Consider the following 21,466-nt stretch of genomic DNA (forward strand, 5'->3'; position numbering starts at 1 on the left):
TATTTGCATGAAAACCAAATAAATTATTAATTTTTAAATATTATTTCTGGTTTTCCTTTTTTAAATATGGAAAGTTGGTTCTTTTTTCCTCAATCAATGGGTTATCATAATAACTAATAATAAATAAAATCCTAGAATCAAGTTTAATGGGTCATAACAACTAAACCAATGACCCATGGATATCATGGATTAATGAGAATGAAGATTAGAAATAAGAATGAATATGATTATGACACATCATCTCTAGTATTTTTGTTTATTAGTTAAGTAAGATTAGGACTCGAAAACTGACATTTGTGCATTTCATAAGGCATGAATCTAAGTAATCCTCATTTACCACACAAAGCGAATTGATTTGATATTTGCAATTGCAACAACAAACTAGACTGATAAGTTCTAAACCGTAGTGAAATTTTGAACCCTGTATATTCATAGTAATTTCAAGGTTTAAACAGATATAAGGCAAAGTATGTGAATTATATGACATGAAAAGAGAAATTTTAAACACGTTTCATACGTACTAATCACCCCCCTCGTTCGTAGGTTCGTCATCTTTAGATTGCTTCTTCCTTTCCTTGTGCTCGTTCCACCGCCCATAGGCCCACTTTAAGATGAAGAAACCACCAATCACGTAAACCTACAAGCAACCATAACACAGTTTAATTTCGAGTCGTGTTCTTGTAAATGACTAAATGGGATAGATCGGGTCATAATCAAAAGAAAGTTAGCCTTAAATAAAACATGTCTTACGTGCATTGTAGGGTTGTACGATAAAGCATACTACGATGTACTATGTTGTACGATGCAATGCAGGTGAGACATACAAAATAAGACAACATATTCGAGCTGTAGAAAATCATTATATTCATTGTTCCATTGCAAAGGCATATAATTAATTATTAGCGTCGAACGGAATCAAGTTTGGCTATGATCATTTCACATCACATTTAAAAACACTATTTATTGCATGTCTCGCAGCATAAGTGGCAGCCAAAAAACAAAACACAAAAGGTCTGTGGTCCCCTTTACACACAAAATATTAGAAGTGCATGTGACAAACGCCAACCAGCAGAGTTGGTCACACGATTAAGCCATGACTAAAAGATTCATCTATGCTTGGCACAAAATGCTGATAATACAACTAATGAAGACAAAGTGTAGATAGATGCAGTTTCTTTACACACACACATTTCAAGAAGATGACACTATGTGCACCCTGTATTTGTACTACCTAAATTTTAAAATAAATAAATATGATAAAACTAAATTCACCCACAGAAAATACTATGGAAATGATTGATTATTCTTCTTCTAAATTTACCTACTCTGTTCTCTATATATGTGCATCAAAGGGTTAATGGTCCGGTTTGACCAATTTTGACGTAAATTCTGGGTCAAACGGAATTTGGTCTCACGGAACAGAAAACCAATTGAGATGGGTCGGCCGGACTGGCTGGTTTGGTGGTTAACAATTCAGCTCGGCGGTCTGAACCGATTATTTTTTCAAAACATTAGTTTCTATTAAATTTTTTCAACATGATAAAGATGGTTCATAGCTACAAATCCCAAAATATGTGAAAATATATATACATATATACACAGGTTCCTAACGGAACTGAACAATGAAATCGGCAAACCACAAAATCGAACCATGAACCAAACCTCTGGATCTTAAACTGGACAAACAGGTGTATTTCTACGGTTTGGGAGGTTTGGGCACGGTAACGTGCATTTCAATATTAGGTCTGAAAGACAAGGAAAATAAAAGAGAAAAAGAAACTGAAAATAACAAATACCAGACCTTATGCTCCTACCTGAACTAGGACCCCTTCTAAATGGACAGGTCCTTGAGGGTTAGGGCAAAGCTAAACTTTAAGTGAACCATAATCATCCATACTCACACTTTGATGATTCAGTAGGTAATTAAACTATGCAATTCTACGACTAGACTTAATTCACCTAGCAATTGGTACTGTAAGCATAACAATACCTAAAACAAAGAATCAACTAATTGTATCCATTTACACAGCTTCTGCATATTTGGTTCAGATTTCACCATAACTTGTTTCTATAATATTAATACTGATCAAAATCCCTAAAATTCCTTCTATTACAGTCTATCAACATCGAACCACAAATCAATTTCAGTTCAATTACAGAAACAGTCACCAATGGCCAGACATTAAGATTTGGAGTATTTCAGGCCATTTTATACACTGATTATATGAAAAAACAGGCGTATGTACTTCGTAATTTCAATAAAATCAAATGAAAAAAGAGTTGAACAACGCTTGATCCTGAGATTGTAAATAACTTTACAGACATTCAAATCTAATACATCTGGACTTAACTCACCTAGCATACTGTAAGCAAAACAATACCTAAAACAAAGAATCAATTAATCGTATCCATTTCCACCGTTCCTGACATATTCGCTCCAGATTTCACAGTGACTAATTAAAATGAAATTAACACTGTTTCACTCTCTTTAATCTCAGCACAGTTTCAAAATCCTAAAATTCCTTCTATCACAGTTCATCAACATCAAACCACAAATCAATTCAGTTCAATCACACAAACAGTTACCAAAGGGCGGACCTAACAAGCTTACACTAATTCAAACCAATTCATACACTAATTACTTAAATAAATCAGGCGTATATACTTCCTAATTTCAACAAACCTAACGAGAACTCGATATTCTAAACAACTTACCGGACATTCAAAATCAAACATACATCTACACAAATCAAAACAATATAGATACAAGATTACACTAATTCAAACCAATTCATACACTAATTACTTAAAAAATCAGGCAATGATATTTCCTAATTTCACTAATCACTAAAAATCAGCAAAAAAAAAATCAAACACATAGCTACACAAATCACAACGATATAAAATTATACATATACGTATACGTATACCTGCCAGAGTACAACAGGATTCGTTTCCTGCTCAGCTCCTTCCGATTCAAGCTTCAACGGAGTAACGCTCTTCTTATTACCGTCCGGAAACGTAACCGTCGTGGACTTCGTAACCTCCGTCACCTCACCGCCACGAACCACCGCCTTCTTCTCCGTCTCAACCTTCACCGCCGGCGGCGGTGGCAGAAACGGCAAACGGAAGTTACTAATTACTTGAGTGAACTGCGATATTAACGAGGTGATTGGATTCGTCGGCTTGGATGATTCATCTTTGTCCGCCATTGGTGTACTGTTACGTTATTGTTATTGTTATTGTAATGCAAGTTCTGGAGTGTGGACTGATTTTGGTCAACTTATGGAGATCGTTGAAGCGCGTGGGGGGTATCGGGTGTGTGTGGCGCGTGGTGGATGGGATATAGATATAAAAGGTGAAACGTGGTGTACGTTGCTTAAAGTAGGTTTGAATACAGGCTTTGGTTTATGGGCTGGGTTTGTTTGGGCTTGTGGAGGTGGGAGTTTATGAGCCGACATGTGTTAGGTTTCTGAAAATGAGTTATTGCTGTTGAAATCGTTTTCAATGCTAGCGTGGTCGGTGGACTTATGGCGGTACTCGTGGGCTTGGCCCGTTTCTATGTGGTTTCAATAAGACAAATCTTGGATATGCTTTTTTTATTTTTTAATAAATTTTAGTAACAAAAAAATATGATGTTAAGATAAATGTATTTATATCATTACATATGTATGTATTTAAGAGAAACGGACAAATGGCATCCAATATGTTAAAACGGGTCAATACCCTACTTTATGGATGAGCTTGGTATCATACCAGTACTTGATCCTGTTTTTTTTTTCAACTTGGTATCAGTTCAAAAGTGCTCGGTACCATTTGCTCATATGAGGCAGGGTTGGGGGATTTTGTCTATGTGACGAGAAATTGTTAAGGTGCATAGTAATAAGGGACATCTTATTATCTTTCTCTGACAGTCGCTTTCATGACGGTTATACATTTCATCATGGACCACTTTAGGGTTATTCTATTCCTAAAACGCTGAAATCTAGTATAAGTTCAAGATGATGATGGAGATTTCATTATATATTCTCTCTCACACATACGTTTGAATTTTTATTCCAATTATTAAGTATTTTTGCGTACCATATGAAGAAATCTTCTTATTGTGACGAGGCTAATAATACTATGTTTAACTCGGTTATTAAAGGCATCACCATGAATTATATGTATTATGGAGCTAGCTTGCGTATATTAATCATTTAAACGAATTAGGATTCTTTGGTAATTTGGGGAACTTGTTAGCTTTCATCACACGTAAGGTTGGTCATTATGTGGTTTATTTAAATATAAAGATGGTATGTTTAAACTTAATGTATAAGTATTTTATAATTTAAATAATTTAATTAGAAAGATATTATTAGGGGTTAAAAAATTTTACACGAGTTGAACATGAAAATAATCAAGTTGTAGATCGGCGAGCCTAAACCCCCGGATAAATGTATCGCCTTTATGTTGATCCACAGTAAGATATATAATTAATATTAATAATTTGTTATATAGTTTCAAAGTTTTACCCACTAAGACTGGTCACTATGGTGAGGGGTTTCGAAGCCCCTCCTCGGTGTGTCACGTCAGCGCCACGTATGCACTAGGGGCTTTGAAACCCCACCCCAAAGATGTCTCTCAATGGTGTGGGGGATTCGAAGCCCCTTAATTTTTTATTTTTTTTATTTTAATAAACTAACAAATTTATTAAATACAATAATTATCAAATACAAACTGCATTAAAATTAAAAACATATACACTAAAAAATCAACTAATTTTAGTCGTCGTCGTCGGCATCGCCGTTTTGTTGTTTGTTTCTCCAAATATGTTCAACCAAATCCGCTCGAAGACTGATAATTCGTTTCTTTTTTTCGTGTTCTTAATAAAATAGCAAATCTCTCATTTTCGTTTAGTGTTGTCATCGGATCCGGCGCATCGTCGTACTCGCCTTGACATATTGCTCTAACCGAGTCCTCCAGTATCATATTATGCAAGATAATACACGTGTACATTAAATTTTTTTAACTTATCCATGTGCAGAATACGAGCCGGATGTCTAATTATAGACCAACGTTTCTTTAATACCCCGAATGCCCTTTCGATGTCCTTTCTGGCCGACTCGTGTTTTTTCTTGTAATATTTTCGTTTATCATTAGTCGGGCATGTAAAGCTATGAACCAACGTTGCCCAATCCGGATAAATGCCATCGACTAAATAATATCCGTATTCGTAGTTGACACCATTAGTGGAAAATGAGGTGTCGGGTCCAACCCCGTTTACGAGATGGTCGAAAAGAGGAGACGCGTTTATCACAACTATATCATTGTTTGCAACGGGCATCCCAAAGAAAGCATGCCATATCCAAAGATCAAATGATGCAGCAGCCTCAAGGATAACTGTTGGTCCATCATGATCACCCCGATGATATTGACCTTGCCAAGCAACTGGGCAAGCTTCCCAAGCCCAATGTGTGCAATCAAGACTACCAAGCATCCCAGGAAAACCGTGCCTTTGTTCATGCACCTCGTATATTTTTTGTATGTCGGCTTGAGTCGGTTTCCTCAAATATTTTTTATGATATAGTTGAGTAATACCTAATATTAAATTTTTAATGTCAGTTTATTAACTTTGCATTTAAAATGAGAGGATTTATAAATACATATTAAAAAACGATAATACTCACATTCGCAGAACGTGTGAAGGGCTTCACGAGCCATTCTCTGACATTTGTAAATACTCTTCCATGGCGTCGCTCGTGGTCCTGTACGCGAGTTGACGAATCGCCGCCGCGCATTTTTGCAACGGAGAATAACCGGGCTTATCTCTCGCGTCATCCCGTTGTTGGAAAAAAATCATTATCGCGTTCTAAATCACCAACAATTCGTAAAAAAAGTTGGCGAGTCATCCGAAAACGCCGCCAGAATTGTTCCGCATCAAAAGTCGCGTTCGGCGAAAAATAATCTTGCATCAACCTTTCATTAGCACCGACACGATCTCGTTGTCGATGAGGACGTCTTGTTAGCGGTTGTGAGCTTTCGCAATACTCCACTGAGACTCGGGCAGCATCTAGAATAGCACTACATATACCTCATCCCGTGAATCGGAGTCTGAAATAACGTCGGGATCAGGGTAGTAGTCAGGTGTCGAAGATGAATCGGAAGACATTTTTGGGAGAAAATTATAAAAAATTGGGATGGTATGGTTTTGTTTGATATATATATATATATATATATATATATATATATATATATATATATATCTCAAACGGTCAAAGAGCCGTTAGAAAGGGGAAGGGGCCCACAAAATTGAGCTTCCGCGCCGGCCGTTTGAACAACCTTTCCATCGGCGCCCCTGGTTGGACAGAGCCCCACAATGGTGTTTGGAGCCCACCGCGCCCAAAAAAGGGGGCCAACGGCGCCCCATAGCGAAGAGTCTAACCCGTTTAGTGGTTTACAACGCATTTAACCTGCTTGCAACTTAATCACAATTTGACTGCAGCTTTTGTGAACCGTTTAATCCGTTTACAACCCATTGAACTTGCAACACCCGTTTAATCCGTTTACAACCTATTTAACCCGTTTAATCCGCTTAATCCGCTTACAACCGGTTTAACCTGTTCACAACTTCATGTTATGACTTAATGCGTTATATATATACATTTAACATGGATATATATATATATATATATATATATATATATATATATAATATAAACGAAGATCCAAAAAATCCTAGGTGTCGCGAAGTGGTCGCTCCCCCTTTTTTTGGAGTCAACAGATTTGTTTGATTTTTAAATGAAGGTTTTCTCATGCATTTGACCCGAATTCATGGGTATGGATCTTACCAAACCCATAAATTCTTTAAACGGGTTATAACATCTCATTAAATAAAAAATTATTCTCACCAAATTAATGATGTAAAAATCCTATAAAATAGGATATACTAAAAATTAATATATTATTTATTTTAAAAAAGATATATATTATTTAAATTAAAAAACCAATTTTATAGTAAAAAAATAAACGGGTCTTAGGTCTCATCAAACCATAGGTATATTATTAACTTTCATAAATATTATTTATAATTAAAAAAAAACAATTTTATAGTAAAAAAATAAACGGGTCTTGGGTCTCATCAAAAGCATATAGATTTTAAACCGGATTATAACATCTCATGTGAAACAATTTATCATCAAACCATAAGTATATTATTAACTTTGATACAATAAAAAATATAAATTCAAAAAATAAATAAATATTAAAACAAACAATATAAAACAACCACCGTAATACGGGGGATAAAAACTAGTATATATATATATATATAGAAAGTCCGAGTTTATCAATTTCAACTCCTCAACACAATTAAGATTACCATGGTCCATGTATTTGGAATTGTTGAAACATGAAACAAATAGATGAACCGTACAACATTGAAACCCAGATTAGACAATAACTAAACCTTGAAAAACAGCAACCTGTATATATGCTATGGGCCAAGAAGTTAACCATGCATAAACCAAACTCGGTGATTAAGGTTTACTTGATCAATTTACATAGCTAGGTAACAAGTTTACTCTACTTCCTTAAACAAACCCTTCATCTGAAACTTGATCCTAAGTGAAAGCCTAAACTCGATATTCAAAATTATATATTTTACCAATGAATCTCGATAGAGCTATTGCCATAGCATTGCAAAATCCAGGAGAAAAAAACATCACAACTTAACAAACTAAGGTCACTTATTTCCCCCTTCAATAACGATAAATATCTGAGTTATGTAGTAAACGTGTGATAGATAAGAATTCTAACCCTATCAAGAACTATAAAAGTGACATCCTAATGGTTGAGAGTTGAGGTTCCATGATAAACAAAATTATAGAGTTTGCATCATGAAACCTCATCAAACATCAGATCGCAACACAAACGCCTGTCAAACTCGGACTCAAAGCAGAAATAATCATCAACCGCATAAATGATGCCTACTTCTAACATAAAAACTTGTCCATTGATAAGATCAAGTGATATGTTTTGTTTAACTTCATTTTATTTATGGTCTTACAAAAAAAGCTATTCAAAAAACTTACGGCTCAAAGATCAAGCTCATTCGATAAAAGCTCAAATAAAACTAGCTAAAAAAACTTGATTTGAAACAACCTGTGATGAATTGAATCACTTTTTGTAAATGTGCCAAAATTGACCACGTCTCGGCTCGGGTAATGGCTCGGCTCGTGAGCTTAATCTTAAGCTCAAGCCCATATAAACTGCCTCTTTAAATTTCAAGCTTGAGATCAAAACCACCCTGGCTCAACTAGAGCTTGACTCGTGAACCGCCTGACTTCGGAATCCATTCAATTGAGTTCAGAACTGAGTACCGAGTAATTTAAGATCAAGTAGTACTACAATATTAGAATATATTAGTTAAGTTGTGCAACCGTGAAACCATTCAACAACCAGAAACCTAATCCTATGACTATTAGTTAAGTGAATAAAATAATATCAAGTAAAATTAAAACAAACATAAACTAACTAAAGCACCTTGATATAAAGCAAAACAAAACTCAATTCAAAATATTCAAAGTAAACTAACATTAATAATCAGTCTGTAACCAACTCAAATACCAAAACAAACAAACCAAAACCTGAAAAAACAAACCAACCGGCTTTCCTCAGAACCGGAGTTTGGAAAAAAACCACCGGTTCTTCCCACTCTTGAACCGGTCCTCAAACCGCTTCTTGGTCTCCTTACACGCAGTCACCTTCTTATCTCTAGACTGTAACGCATCAACCGAAACCACATCCTTCAAATCCACATCAAGCGTATACCTAGTCGGCATAATATGATTATAATTCACGAGCTTAATAAACGCCTTGACTCGTGACTTCTTGGCAGTCTTCTTTGCCGAGTCTTTGCGGATCACCTTCTTCGGGTACTTAGAGATTCCGGCGACGAGACAGTGGCCGTACGGACGGTCACGTGTTCCGTCATCGAATTGCTTGACGATAACGGCTTTACGGCCGGCGAAACGGCCGTTGAGGACGACTACTGCCTTGTTTGGTTTTAGGAACTTCACCATTTTGTGATTGGTAGGGTAATTAGGGTTTGGTCTGATGCCGCCGCCGCCGCCGGGATTGTGAGACGTGAGGTGGTGTTAGGGTTTGGATGAGTGAGTTTATAGTGTGGTGGTGGTGGTGTGAGGCCCAATAAGCTAGTTAGCCCATTATCTGTTTCATTTGTTTTTAAAACATTTTAATTAGAAAGAACGACCATTTTGGTACGTGTGGGGCCACATAAAATATTTAACCATTTAAGTTGTTAGAGTCTCAAATTTTAGTGATTTTTGTCCAAGTGACCAACGACATCCAACATGTTAATATGGATAGACGAAAATACCCTTCATGTGGGGCGCACGTGAAGGGAAGGGAAGGGAGGTTAACGAATAAGTTGGATGTCGTTTGTCAATTTGACTGAAATCGTTAAAAGTTAAAACGTTAATGACTTCAATCATAAAGGGTTTAATGATTGAAAAGAAACAATTATGATCAACAAAACAATTACCAAAATGGCTATTGTCTTTTCTAATTATAATTGGGGTTTGTAGAATGTATACCAACACTAATGATTAATAATATTTTTTTTTATTGAGAATAAAGGGTAGAGGAAACAGTTAAAATTAATTTTCTAGATACTTTTATCACAATCATGATAGCATGAGATGTTTCACAACCTAATCGTACAAGAGCGTGACATTGATGTTATTATGAAGTATGTGAGAGGGGAGGAAAGATGTATGAAGCTCGTAGTTTGTGAAAATGATGAAAAAGGAATGGGTCGGATAACGAGTTTCAATGTGAAGGGAAATGGAGTGTTAGTAGACCTCATTTGGAAATAGTGTATCTAAGAAAAATGTAAGTTGATTAATAGGGAAAAATAGATAAATAGATAAATAAATAGCACCATCATAACCTAGAACAACGTAGAAATGACTTAACAATAAGTTCATGATACATTCGCATCTAGCTCGGTAAAAATATGCATGTAATCCAGCTTGGGTTGATTTGACTAACACAATGAGAGAATGGGCGCATGTAGTCCTTCGTTGAAGAAGATGTACTTACGAATAAAAAACAGAAAATAAGTATGAGGATAAGTGATTGCACTGCCTCAAATGAAAAAAAAAAAATAAGTACTATCACTACTTGAGTTAAATACGATTATCCTATTATAAATTGAAGTAAGAAGTAAAAGTTACAAACAAAACTTTGGTGGGGTGACGCCTCTGCCACCTCACCCTGCCTTTTGTAGTTTAACCAGTTCACTCAGTTCCCAAGCGTGCGTCAAAGAGAGAAAAGCCCATATGGGTGATGATGTAGTGACGCCGCAACGTGCTCAAGGGCTTTTGTCCACAAACATTTTCCAGCCAATCCGAATCATCCTTTATATTTTTATATACATAAAAAATATTAAAATAATTAATATATGTGTTTAAACCGTTACGTTTTTTAAATTGAAAAAAACTACGTGACACTAATATAACAGAATGTTTTTCACTTTTTAGTTAAATTACGCGATAGTCTAAGCTCGAGCTCGCATAGTATTTAAATAATAACCCAACTTAAGCCGCAAAATGTTTGTGCATTATTGATAGGTCTATGTAACGTATGCACAAACGACACGATTCACTTCACCTGCTTTGGCTTAACTAACCACTACCCAATTGTTGACTCCCACAAACCAAACAAACCAGTGTAGGGTTTAAGAAAAGAATGATTCCTGCACACAGCAACACCAACAGTAGGAACGCTGCTGCTGCTGCTGCTGATTCAACTCACCACCGACTTCTGGAAGCCGTGAAGACTGCTCTAATAAACATATTCGTCGCCCCATACGCCACTGTCCGTAATCTCACCCTCCTCCTGTATCATCTCATCTGTATGTCTTTTTTTAAATATATATATATATATATATATACATGCTTATTATATCATTTCATGTGATTTTGAAATTTAAATTATAAATTGGTTGTTAAGGTTTGTGAATTGTATTGCGGAAGAGTACCGGATGAAGACCGGTGGGACGAAGCTCAAATCGGACACTTCATTGGAATTGGTAACTTCTAAATAAATAAACTTATTATTATTCACCTTTTTATAATTCATGCTCAGTTGATACGTTTTTCACTCGTTCGGTTTAGAAACTTGAGATAGGGTTTGTGGTTGAATGCATCCTTTAGAGTAGGGTGTGCACAGTTCGATTTGGTTATTACCTTCAACCAAAACCAAAGTCATCAGTTAAACTACTTATTAACCACTTGGCTTTCAGTTAATTTTGGTTAGTTTGTCGGTTTTCAGTCTGGCTCTTTTAATTTTGGGTGTTAACCAAAATTAAAACCGGGCTAAAATTTTTGCTTAGAAATACGTGAAATGGAGATTTAAATTATAACATCCTTTTTTTTTTCAAAAACAAAGTTTCACTATTCGATTTCTTTGTTTAAACTTCCATACCACTAATATCTATTGTTATCAAAGCGTTAGCCCTAGATTGGGTCACTTGCATTGAGATTTAATATATGAGACCACTCATCTTAGAAGTTGAATCAGCATTCTCAGAAGCCTGAACACACTACATTCGATTTTATCCCAAACACCTTCACAACAGATTTTAACCTTATCTCCATTTGCTTAAGCTTTTAACTAGTTGATGAAGAACTCCATACATCTTTGTTTTGGTTCCTTTTGTGATTGATTTTGTGCTGAACCTACGAAGGTACCGCTCTGATACCAATGTTATGTTTACTGAAATCATCATGGCTGATATCCAATTCATCAACAGTCATGATAATCAGCATGAGGGATCATGATTTGAATGATTCCTCGAGCTTTAAGCTACTCGTACGCGCACACACATACTTTTAGGAATAGAGAAAGAGAGACTGAAAGCCACTTATTTTCTCATTACTTTTAGATGGTAGTTATTACAAGTATTTATAGGATAACATAGTATTACAAAGAGTACAGCCTAGCAATCTGTTGATGACACATGCGGGTTGGTTAATTTTGTTGGAATGCAAGAGTGCCACAGTCCACACCACACGATCCTCATTTCCAGCTTAGACAGAATTCCATATGCTCTTTAGTTTGGATCACGTGATAATTTTGTATATGTTGACACAGATGACAAAATTGTTGTTTCAAAATGAAGCAATAGTCAACTTCTCTTGAACAGTTTTAATTCTTTCTAGGTGGCGTAGTTAAGTAATGGACACATATGTGAACAAACTATCTCACGAAACTATGAAAGTTTTCTACTTGATTGCATTTCTCACGTTTTTCTTTATTGCCTGTTTGCCTTTTGTTTCCGTGTAATCACTACTTTTTAAATAAAATATATATACGATTTCTCTTTGTTGGAGGATTGGGAGTGATCTGATACATTTGAAGATGTTAATTTCTAGTTCTTTCTTTGCTTTATGCCTGACAATATCAATGGGATCTTTATGTTGGCAGACGAAGCATCATCTGGAGTTAGAGAAGTTCGAGAAGCATGGGAAAGTCAACGCAAGACTTACACATCTGACTTTTATGAGCTTGACCCCTGCATTGTAAGTCGTTTAAAGTTTTCATAGTTTCTTATATAAATACAAATGTCTTTCATAAATGTGTGGTTTTGAAAAAATGTTACAGTCAGAACTTCATGTAATTGCATTGTATATATGTATCTACCTGCATATTTTTGCTCATTTAAGTGTTTCTGACCATGTATTTTATTCACTGATTATTCAGGAAAACTTGGAAGCAAATTTAGGGGACAAAGGAAATACAGCTGATATAGTTTGTTGCATGCAACGTTTGCAGGTCTGACTTCATTGTTTGTGCTAATATCAATTATATCTCCTCATATAACCGGCGACAATGTTAATCTAATGTTCTACTGCAGTTCTGTTTTGAAACTGAGGAGAAAGTACGAAGACTTCTGCAAAATGTATCATCTTTATTGAAACCTGGGGGTTATCTTATGGGCATTACTCTGGACTCGTCTACTATATGGTATGCTAATATTTTATATATCAGGTAAAAAAACTGGCAGTTCTTTTTGGGAATTCATATGTGCTGCTGAATGAAAATTGCAGGGCAAAGTATCAGAAAAATGTTGAAGCGTATCACAACCGGAGTGGTGGTATGAAGGCAAACGTTGTTCCTAATTGCATTCGAACTGAAAACTATATGATCACTTTTGAAGTTGAAGAAGAGAAGTACCACAAAACATCTACCCTGTCGTAACTTTTTAAGATTAAATTAGGACTCTCTGAATTAATCTTTTATTACATTGTAAATTACAGGTTTCCGTTTTTTGGAAAAAAGTACCAGCTGAAGTTTGCTAATGACGCCTCTGCTGAAACACATTGCTTGGTACATTTTCCAAGCCTGATCAGGTTGGAATTTGACTTTTAAGCTAAGATTAATTTTAATATTTGCAAATTAATGTTTATAGCATGTTTCCAGGTTGGCCAGAGAAGCTGGACTTGAATATGTGGAGATACAAAATTTGCTAGAATTTTATGATGATAATAGGTGAGTAATTAATAAATATCTTATATGTTTTTTCTGCGATATCGTGCTCGATGACGTGCTCTGTTTAAAAAGGTTGATGGCTTCTCATTTTTTTTTGTGATATCAGAGCACAGTTTTCTGGGATGCTTCTAGAAGCCGGTCATGGTCTTGTGGACCCCAGAGGAAGGCTATTACCAAAATTCTATGATGTACTAGGTTGTGTGTCTGCTTCAGTCTTTTCGGTTTTCACCTTACAAAAGTTCTCCAGAATTGCCTACATGATTCAAATGAAATTATTTCTTCTTCTATGTTGCAGGTTTGTATACTACATTCATATTTCAAAAGCCCGATCCCGATGTGGCCCCTCCGCTTACGACCCCATTATTGCATGAAGGGACCCAAATCATCGATGAGGCAAGGTTTAATTAGCATATGATGATTGATGTGCACACTAATTTTATTTGTTTTTACATATTTTATATTCAAGATTGCTCTTACGCGTTTGCGTTCAATTAGTATGATCCACATTTCATAGCCTTTTAAGCAATATTTGTCCTGTTCTGCTTTCATATTTTTAAAACAGTCGATAGATAATCAACCAAACCATTATATTTTTTTTTCCGACACTTGAAAGGATTACATCTTTTTTTACTAACACTTGATATTTCTAGTTCTTTAGTGACCCATTGAGTTTTAACTCTTACATATAGTATATTAGCAGTAATGGATGTAATTTACTTATGCATTCATCCCTAGATTCACAAGGTTTTATTTAATCTAATGTTTGTAGTTTCCATTAAATTTTTCACTCTACTTGCTATGTGGCTTATATAATTCTCTTTAACCAAAACAAATGTCTTTGAAAGCAAATATTATTACAACAATAATATGTATTCGTTTAATATAATGATTTAGGGGGCTATATTAGTATATGCTTCAGCTATAAAGTTTCGTATGTTTTAAAACTTTTTGATTGACCCTTAAATTGAATCTGCAGAGGGAGTGGCAAGGTAGCACATTGAGGGATGAAGATAAAACTGGACCATCGCATAGTGATCCTGCTTTCTGCATCGGGAAAATAACTGAACAAAAAGGGATTTTAGGTCCGGGACCTGCAGAATATCGCTATCCAGAAGCTATTTAATCTAACCTTCTTTCCGCTTTCTGGTACTCAACTAATGTAACCATTTTATTTTTTTGTCTTTAACTGCATTTTAAACCTTGATGTTCTGTTTTTGGTCCAATGTATTATAATAATTATCTAGAGCTGCTGTTAGTTGTAACTTGTAATGAGTTGTTATTGATTAATTATCGAACCTTTTGAAGCTTTAGATTTTGTGTTATCGATTGTTACTTTTAGCGCACACAGTCGTTTTGCATTTTATTTTAGCATAATGTATATGAAAATATACTTTTAAAGGATCATGAATGCACATCCAATGGAAGGCGATTAATGGTGTGCATGCTCTTTCGGATATGAAATTTTGCAGAGAGAACTGTTTAAGAAACGAATAATCATTTTTACTCTTTGGTAACTTATTAATACATGAGCTAGCTTTCATGATGGTTCTGAATGGCTCTCTCATATTGATGAAATTGAAAACTAAAAGTCATACGATAAGATATAATAACATGCATTTGAAATAGCTCTAAGTTAGAAGTGGAAAGATTTTTGACACAATGTAAGAACATCTCTAGTGTAGTGTTCACTTCTGATGTGATAATGTTAATTCTAAGCTGGATAAACACACATGAGAGGTGATGACACTGTTAGGGTCCAATGTAATTAATTTTCATTTAAGTTTTAAAACCAATTTCAACAACCACTTTAATTATCTTTCATTTTTAATTAAAAAATATTTTTTTATAATTGCTTTTACTTTCAAACGGTAAAATCTTTAATTAAATAATAATATTTTTTTTTCAACTTTAATAGTAACAATTTTTTATGTTTTTTTTTGGCAATGCTCTCCATATAAACTACTCTAAGCACTCTATCAATCTACAAAAAAATCATCTACATTTCTCTCACAAAATGGGTGATAACAATCTCTTTCAATGTTTGCTTAGCGATGCTAACCCACCACAGTCCCCAAATACCAACCCAATCCCGACTCCAAAACGCTAATCCAATGCCAAATTCAACCTTCGGGTTTCAACAACCTGGATTCCTACCCTACCCGAATCCAAACTTGGATTTCAACAAGCTGGTTATCCACCATTTTCACAACCCGGTTATCCACCATATATGTAACAATTATCATGCGCTTCGAATTGATTTATGTCACACCCCCATCTTAGGCCTAGGGGCGTGACCCAACAGTTGGTACCACATTTGTAAATAAATCAGAGTTACGGGTTATCAGCGGAAGTCTTTATGAAATATGTGGATTTAAAGTTAAAATATTTACATTACAAAAGACGAGACGAAAGTCTCGTTTAGATTTACTTGTTTATAAGTTTAACAAAATCATCCTATAATATTTAAACAAAAATTATCCGAGCCATGGGATTCTTGAGCCCTTCGTCCTTCAAGCTCTATTCTTGGTTACCTGCAAAATGTTATAAAAATACGTCAGCAATGATTGCTGGTGATAATGCTGACGCTAAAATAATTTCTTTTACTTTGTCACCCCTCGAGGGTTACGCAAGCCTCGGCCCATCTTGGCTTAGGAATAACAAAGTTAAAACAATATCATTATAAATTCGAGTCTCTACACTAGGTCACCTCAGCAAAACACCGCAGCGTTTCGACGTACTTAGGTACCATAAATATACACAAGGTCAGTCTCACTCGAACGTACTTAGGTTCGGCCCATCGTGGCTAGAGGTCGTGACCAGGCGTGGTGCGATGTGCCCACCGCATTTAACCACATATGTAAGGATCCAGACAAACGTATACTACAGCCTAAGGGCTAGGCATATACTCTTATTTACAATGTTTTTAGAGATACTTGATCTCATGTAAAGTTTTACACATAACACATTAATTTGTTTGAAAACAAGTGTGTAAAAGTGGGGCGTATCACCTTTTCGCTTTGGGATCGGCTTCAACACCGTCCGAGGGTCTTTCCCTTGCTATCTCGCACCTATAGTACGAGTATAACCATTCGTTAGTCGGATATACAATCCGGCATAAGACCTTTAGTCTTATTTATCTCGATGAACCTTTAGTTCAATTCTCGTTTACTTGAAAACCTTTAGTTTAAAAGTAATGTTTATAAACCTTTAGTTTATTATAAAAACCCTACGTTTCTTCTTCTTTAAGAAACGTATTCTTTTCTTTATTATTTAAGAATACTCATTATTACTTAAATAATAATTTCATAACAAAGAATATGTATTACACACATTTATAGCATTCATATTCTATCTTTATTCTTTTTTTTTGTTATGTTTTCTTTTCTTTTCTTTTATCGAGGTATCGTGTATAACCTCGACTTAAGGTTTAAGCCTTTAATATAATATTATATTATATTCACTTGACATTACGCCTAACCTTGTTGGCGTTTTTGAAACCCTAAGAACTTGAGCAGCACTCCGACGCCGCTTGAATACTTCACTTCGTCACGCACAACGAGACACTCCAATATTCTTCCACGTCGGCACGCTTTACGAGGTAACTTGTAGGGACGTCACTCCACGAACATCATCATGCTTAACATTGTCGGGAAGTGGCACGATTATCAAGGTATGGCACGGAAAACGAGGAATCGAGCACGGTTATCGAGGTGGATCGAGGGCACGAACTTCGAGGTGTAGAGAGATGTTAGAGAGAGTAGAACACTGAATTTTGGTGTGAAAATGTGAAAGCCCGGACCTGCTATTTATAGACATAATTTTGAACCCCATCGCGATACGTGATGGGTCCCTGGGATAGCCTATCGCGTAGGGCGATATAGGCCTAATGATTCACCAACTAGACCTGCCACGTGGTGACACGTGGCAGGCGTTGTGCCGCGTGGCGACATGTGGCGGACGTGTTGTCACGTGGCGGCAGACGGTGCCACTGTGTGCCACGTGTCACAACCTGTCAGACCACGTCATCGCGATACGCGATGACGTAGGTACTACACTTATAGCGTATCGCCATTGACTTCTTCCAGAAGCTTTGACCAAGCCCTATCGCGATACGCGATGGGCTTGTCTTTTGTCCCGTCGCGTATCTCGATAGGACAAGAAATCATAATTTCCATTTTTAACCTTGGAGTTTGGAATTTTAGCAGAATTAATTCCTAGACTTTGAAAAGTTGACATTTTTGGCTCGAAATTTCCGTGATGTTACAATTCAGTTATGGTCTATTAAATAATAGTCGGTTTGAATGAGGCAGATTTTTAAAATTAGTTTATGCAACTTTTTTAGTTTTTGTTTGCGTGTGGTTGTTTATTTACTCTTTATGTAATTTTAAATTTTTATGTATATGACTTCTATTATTTATGTAAATTTATTTACTAGAATTTATTTATTTTTTTAAATAATATGAAATAAAAAATAAGATACTTAAATAAAAGTATTTTAGTTTATAAAAAGAAAATATAAAAGTAGGTGATTATGTGAAATATAGAGGTGTTTAAAGGTGGATGTGGTGTTAGAGGAAAAATGAGAGTTTTTGGTGTTCGAAAGTAAGTGAGTGGCAACTGATATGATGTGTTTAGTTTATTTTTCCTCATCCACCATTGTGGATGCTCTAACATGCCATGTAAAACTGTTACAAAATAAAAATATTATGGATACGTCATACATGTCAGCCTATAACCTTGTAAGCCACTTAAAAGTTGGTTTTCCCGTCGCTCATATTAAATATTGGATACCACGTATCCGACTCTGAAAGAAGTCTAAATTTTAATTTCGTGTCCCTCTGTTTCCTATTAGATAATAATGATTTTTTTTTTAATTTGGTAAATGATATGATTACACCATTAGTATTATCTTTCAATTTTTTTATAAACGTTATTAAAAAATATATGATGTGTTATTTAAAATAAACAATTTTAAAAAACATTTGTCTAAGTTGTGTGATATGCAAGTTTGTAACCTTGTAATCAATAGTCGTAAGAAGTGAATTTATGGCCAAAAAAGGTTAGTGCCTTGTGTGAGCCTTATTGAAAAGTAAAACAAGAAGGAAGAAAGTTTACTTTGAGAAAAGAAAGTGTTTGTTGCCACTTTAATACTTTATTAGTAAGTTTACCATGAGGAAGACGAAACTTGTTTGACCATGACTAAGAATCGAGTCTAAAAAGTAAATAAATAAATTAGCTATATTGGGTTGTTTGGTTTATACAGATATGAATGAGTCAGATCTAAATGAGTCTCTGTCCCATTCAGCAACAACAATAAGTCTGAATGATTCAGACCTAATTTTAACCATTTCAATGTTTTTCTGTTTGAAACCAAACAGTCTGAAGTCTGAATGAATCAGATATTTACATTTGAATGGTTACATTCAGATGTATAGAAACAGCCCTTAGTTTTTATTAAACCCGACAATCACTATCATCTTTTGGTCGCTACCAGTCTCAACTTACAAACTGGCTGCTGACGCTTGACGGTCCCATATTTTAATGTATTTGATCCAATCGGTCCGCGACTAACATAATCCTAACGTCGTTACTTGCAGGTCGCCGGAAAAACACGTTTGGCCGGAAAGTTCACATTTTTTTGGCTGGTATACACCACCTGAACACCGCCACCACCAACCAACCACCACCACTTGAACACCATCAACCTTTTCCGACGATGGTTTTATGGTTCCAACGAAATCAATAACCGGGGCTTTTACTAGAAAAAAGTTTCTAAAGATCCGATCCAAGGTTACAAAGAAAAAAGTTTGAGAAGAAAACGTTGAGTTTTCCCCCAAAAAGTTGTGAGTTTTTCGATAATACGCAACTAACGGCGTTAGGATTATGTTATTCGCATACATTGCTAACATGTTTGGTGATTGATATAACATTTGACAACCTGTTTAAACTGAAGATCAACTCATTTGTACTTTCTTCAATCTCGTCAACCAAGACCATACACACCACCAAGAAGATAGATATGAGCAGCAATGAAACAACCCTTGTGGAAGCAGCACTGCGTGTGCTTAACACACCTGACCCAGTTGACAAAGCAAAACTTGGGGACCAAATAGCCAACAATTGGCTTCAAGGTCTCATTACAAACCCATACAACCATTCCCACCCTGATCTCATCGTCCCAGACCGCCCAGCTAGACTCACCAATGTTAGCTTCTAACAGTCTCACAGTACAATTTAATAAATCTGTTATTGGTTTTGTTTTTTGAAGGATGCACACCAAGTGTTCGATGAAATGACTAGTTGGTTTTTCAATAATTTGCAGGTGAAATTAGTGTCGCCTAGTCTTATGCCGAAGCTCGGGAAAGCCGGGAGCTTGCAGAGTAGACAGGCGATTGTGCATAGCCTTGTGCATACTGAAAGCTGGGCCATTGATTTATCTTGGGTGAGCAAAAACCCAACCGTTAACCAAAAAAGTTAACTGAAATTAACCATAACCAAACGAAACCGACGGTTATGGTTAAGTGAATATGATTGACCGACTATTTTAGTTTTGGTTACGGTTAATGTGTCTCCGTTAACTAACTTTAACCGAAACTTGTATGTTTATGTTTTTTCCAAAATTTATGCCTCTGTTTCACTGTTTGCACCTTTTATAGCTTTTTTTTTCCAACTTCGAACGTTTAAATTATGTTGCAACCGTCTATAACATAGCTTGGATCCCGTAACCAAGCTTGGAACTGGTATATTTCAGCTTCGAAACTTCATAGTTGAGCTTAAAACACCAAAATCAAACTAATAAATGAAAAAGAAAACATATAAAATACAGTGGACAATTAACCGGACTTAACTGAAACGAACCATAACTGACCATTTGGTTATGGTTATGGTTAGGCGGTCTTCTATAACCGAACGTCGATTATGGTTATGGTTAAGCCCCCATAACAGAACCGACTTTGCACACCCCTTCATTTGATTCTGTTGATTGTAGACCTACTGCTATAGGTGTTTGTAGAGTTGTAGCTATGATAATGATTGTGAAATTAAAATGTTTTATATGATCTATCTGATTGTTTGTGTGTATGTATATTATTTAAACAGGATATCATTGCGCGTTTTGGTAAGCAAGAGTCGATGCCAAGAGAGTTCTTTGATGATTTTGTAAGAGTTGCACAAGATGAAGGCCGTCACTTCACGCTTCTTGCAGCCCGTCTTGAGGAATTGGGTTCTTTCTATGGAGCTTTACCTGCTCATGATGGTTTGTGGGACTCAGCTGTTGCTACATCAAAAGACCTGTTTGCACGCCTTGCGGTGGAACATTGTGTTCATGAGGTACCCTTAATGTTAATCATCTTACATTATTATCTTTCTCATTTCATCTTCATGCATTAAATAGTTAAACAAATAGTTAACTGTACTTTCCTATAAAGGTCCATTTTTCTTTCAGTTGATGAACTAATAAGAGTTAATTAAATAACAGGCAAGAGGACTGGATGTGCTACCTACCACCATTTCCCGTTTCCGTAATGGAGGTGATGACAAAACAGCTAATTTGCTGGAGGAAGTAGTTTACCCTGAAGAAGTCACTCATTGTGCTGCTGGAGTTAAATGGTTCAAATATCTTTGTTCACGAGCGCGTGGAGATAATGGAGATGAAGAAGGTGATGATGACGCGGTTAACAAGTTTCATGAGGTTGTTAGGTCATATTTCAGAGGTCCATTGAAGCCTCCTTTCAATGAAAAAGCAAGAAAAGCTGCTGGATTTGGTCCTCAATGGTATGAGCCACTTGCTGTCAAAGATTTTTCACAATAATGCTGACATTGTAAGGTTGTTTTATCTATTATTGGCATGTTCATTGTCTTTGAACTAAAATGTTTTGTTTTTGAGTCTGTTTTAATACCTCATTGTGCG

At 35.8% G+C, this 21,466-nt stretch overlaps 5 protein-coding genes across 5 annotated transcripts; 2 read left to right on the plus strand and 3 right to left on the minus strand.

Moving 5' to 3' along the window:
• Positions 1-390: 390 nt before the first annotated feature.
• On the minus strand, positions 391-3,243 carry LOC143618484 (uncharacterized). The gene is made up of 2 exons (XM_077090691.1): positions 2,931-3,243; positions 391-637 (listed from the first exon to the last, which is right to left on the minus strand). The coding sequence occupies exons 1-2, from the start codon at positions 3,210-3,212 to the stop codon at positions 521-523; spliced, it is 399 nt and encodes a 132-aa protein (XP_076946806.1). The 5' UTR covers positions 3,213-3,243; the 3' UTR covers positions 391-520.
• Positions 3,244-4,972: 1,729 nt separating this feature from the next.
• Positions 4,973-6,151, minus strand: LOC143618697 (uncharacterized). The gene is made up of 3 exons (XM_077090802.1): positions 6,074-6,151; positions 5,701-5,851; positions 4,973-5,580 (listed from the first exon to the last, which is right to left on the minus strand). Exons 1-3 carry the CDS (start codon positions 6,149-6,151, stop codon positions 4,973-4,975), a joined length of 837 nt encoding a protein of 278 aa, XP_076946917.1.
• Positions 6,152-8,524: 2,373 nt separating this feature from the next.
• Positions 8,525-9,098, minus strand: LOC143618493 (large ribosomal subunit protein eL27-like). The gene has a single exon (XM_077090698.1). It carries the CDS (start codon positions 9,060-9,062, stop codon positions 8,655-8,657), a length of 408 nt encoding a protein of 135 aa, XP_076946813.1. The 5' UTR covers positions 9,063-9,098; the 3' UTR covers positions 8,525-8,654.
• Positions 9,099-10,752: 1,654 nt separating this feature from the next.
• Positions 10,753-14,828, plus strand: LOC143618698 (mRNA cap guanine-N(7) methyltransferase 2-like). The gene is made up of 11 exons (XM_077090803.1): positions 10,753-10,881; positions 11,017-11,095; positions 12,493-12,587; positions 12,769-12,840; positions 12,923-13,032; positions 13,116-13,238; positions 13,326-13,418; positions 13,489-13,557; positions 13,664-13,752; positions 13,853-13,950; positions 14,534-14,828. The coding sequence occupies exons 1-11, from the start codon at positions 10,753-10,755 to the stop codon at positions 14,678-14,680; spliced, it is 1,104 nt and encodes a 367-aa protein (XP_076946918.1). The 3' UTR covers positions 14,681-14,828.
• A 4,748-nt stretch (positions 14,829-19,576) lies between these two features.
• On the plus strand, positions 19,577-21,437 carry LOC143618503 (uncharacterized). Its single transcript, XM_077090702.1, has 4 exons — positions 19,577-19,762; positions 19,880-19,999; positions 20,656-20,886; positions 21,035-21,437. Exons 1-4 carry the CDS (start codon positions 19,577-19,579, stop codon positions 21,365-21,367), a joined length of 870 nt encoding a protein of 289 aa, XP_076946817.1. The 3' UTR covers positions 21,368-21,437.
• The last annotated feature ends 29 nt before the right edge of the window (positions 21,438-21,466 follow it).

The sequence above is a fragment of the Bidens hawaiensis genome, unplaced genomic scaffold (genome assembly GCF_021521415.1).
Source record: "Bidens hawaiensis isolate Kalapana, Puna unplaced genomic scaffold, B.hawaiensis_p1.1 tig00002338_1, whole genome shotgun sequence".
Lineage (NCBI taxonomy): Eukaryota > Viridiplantae > Streptophyta > Magnoliopsida > Asterales > Asteraceae > Bidens > Bidens hawaiensis.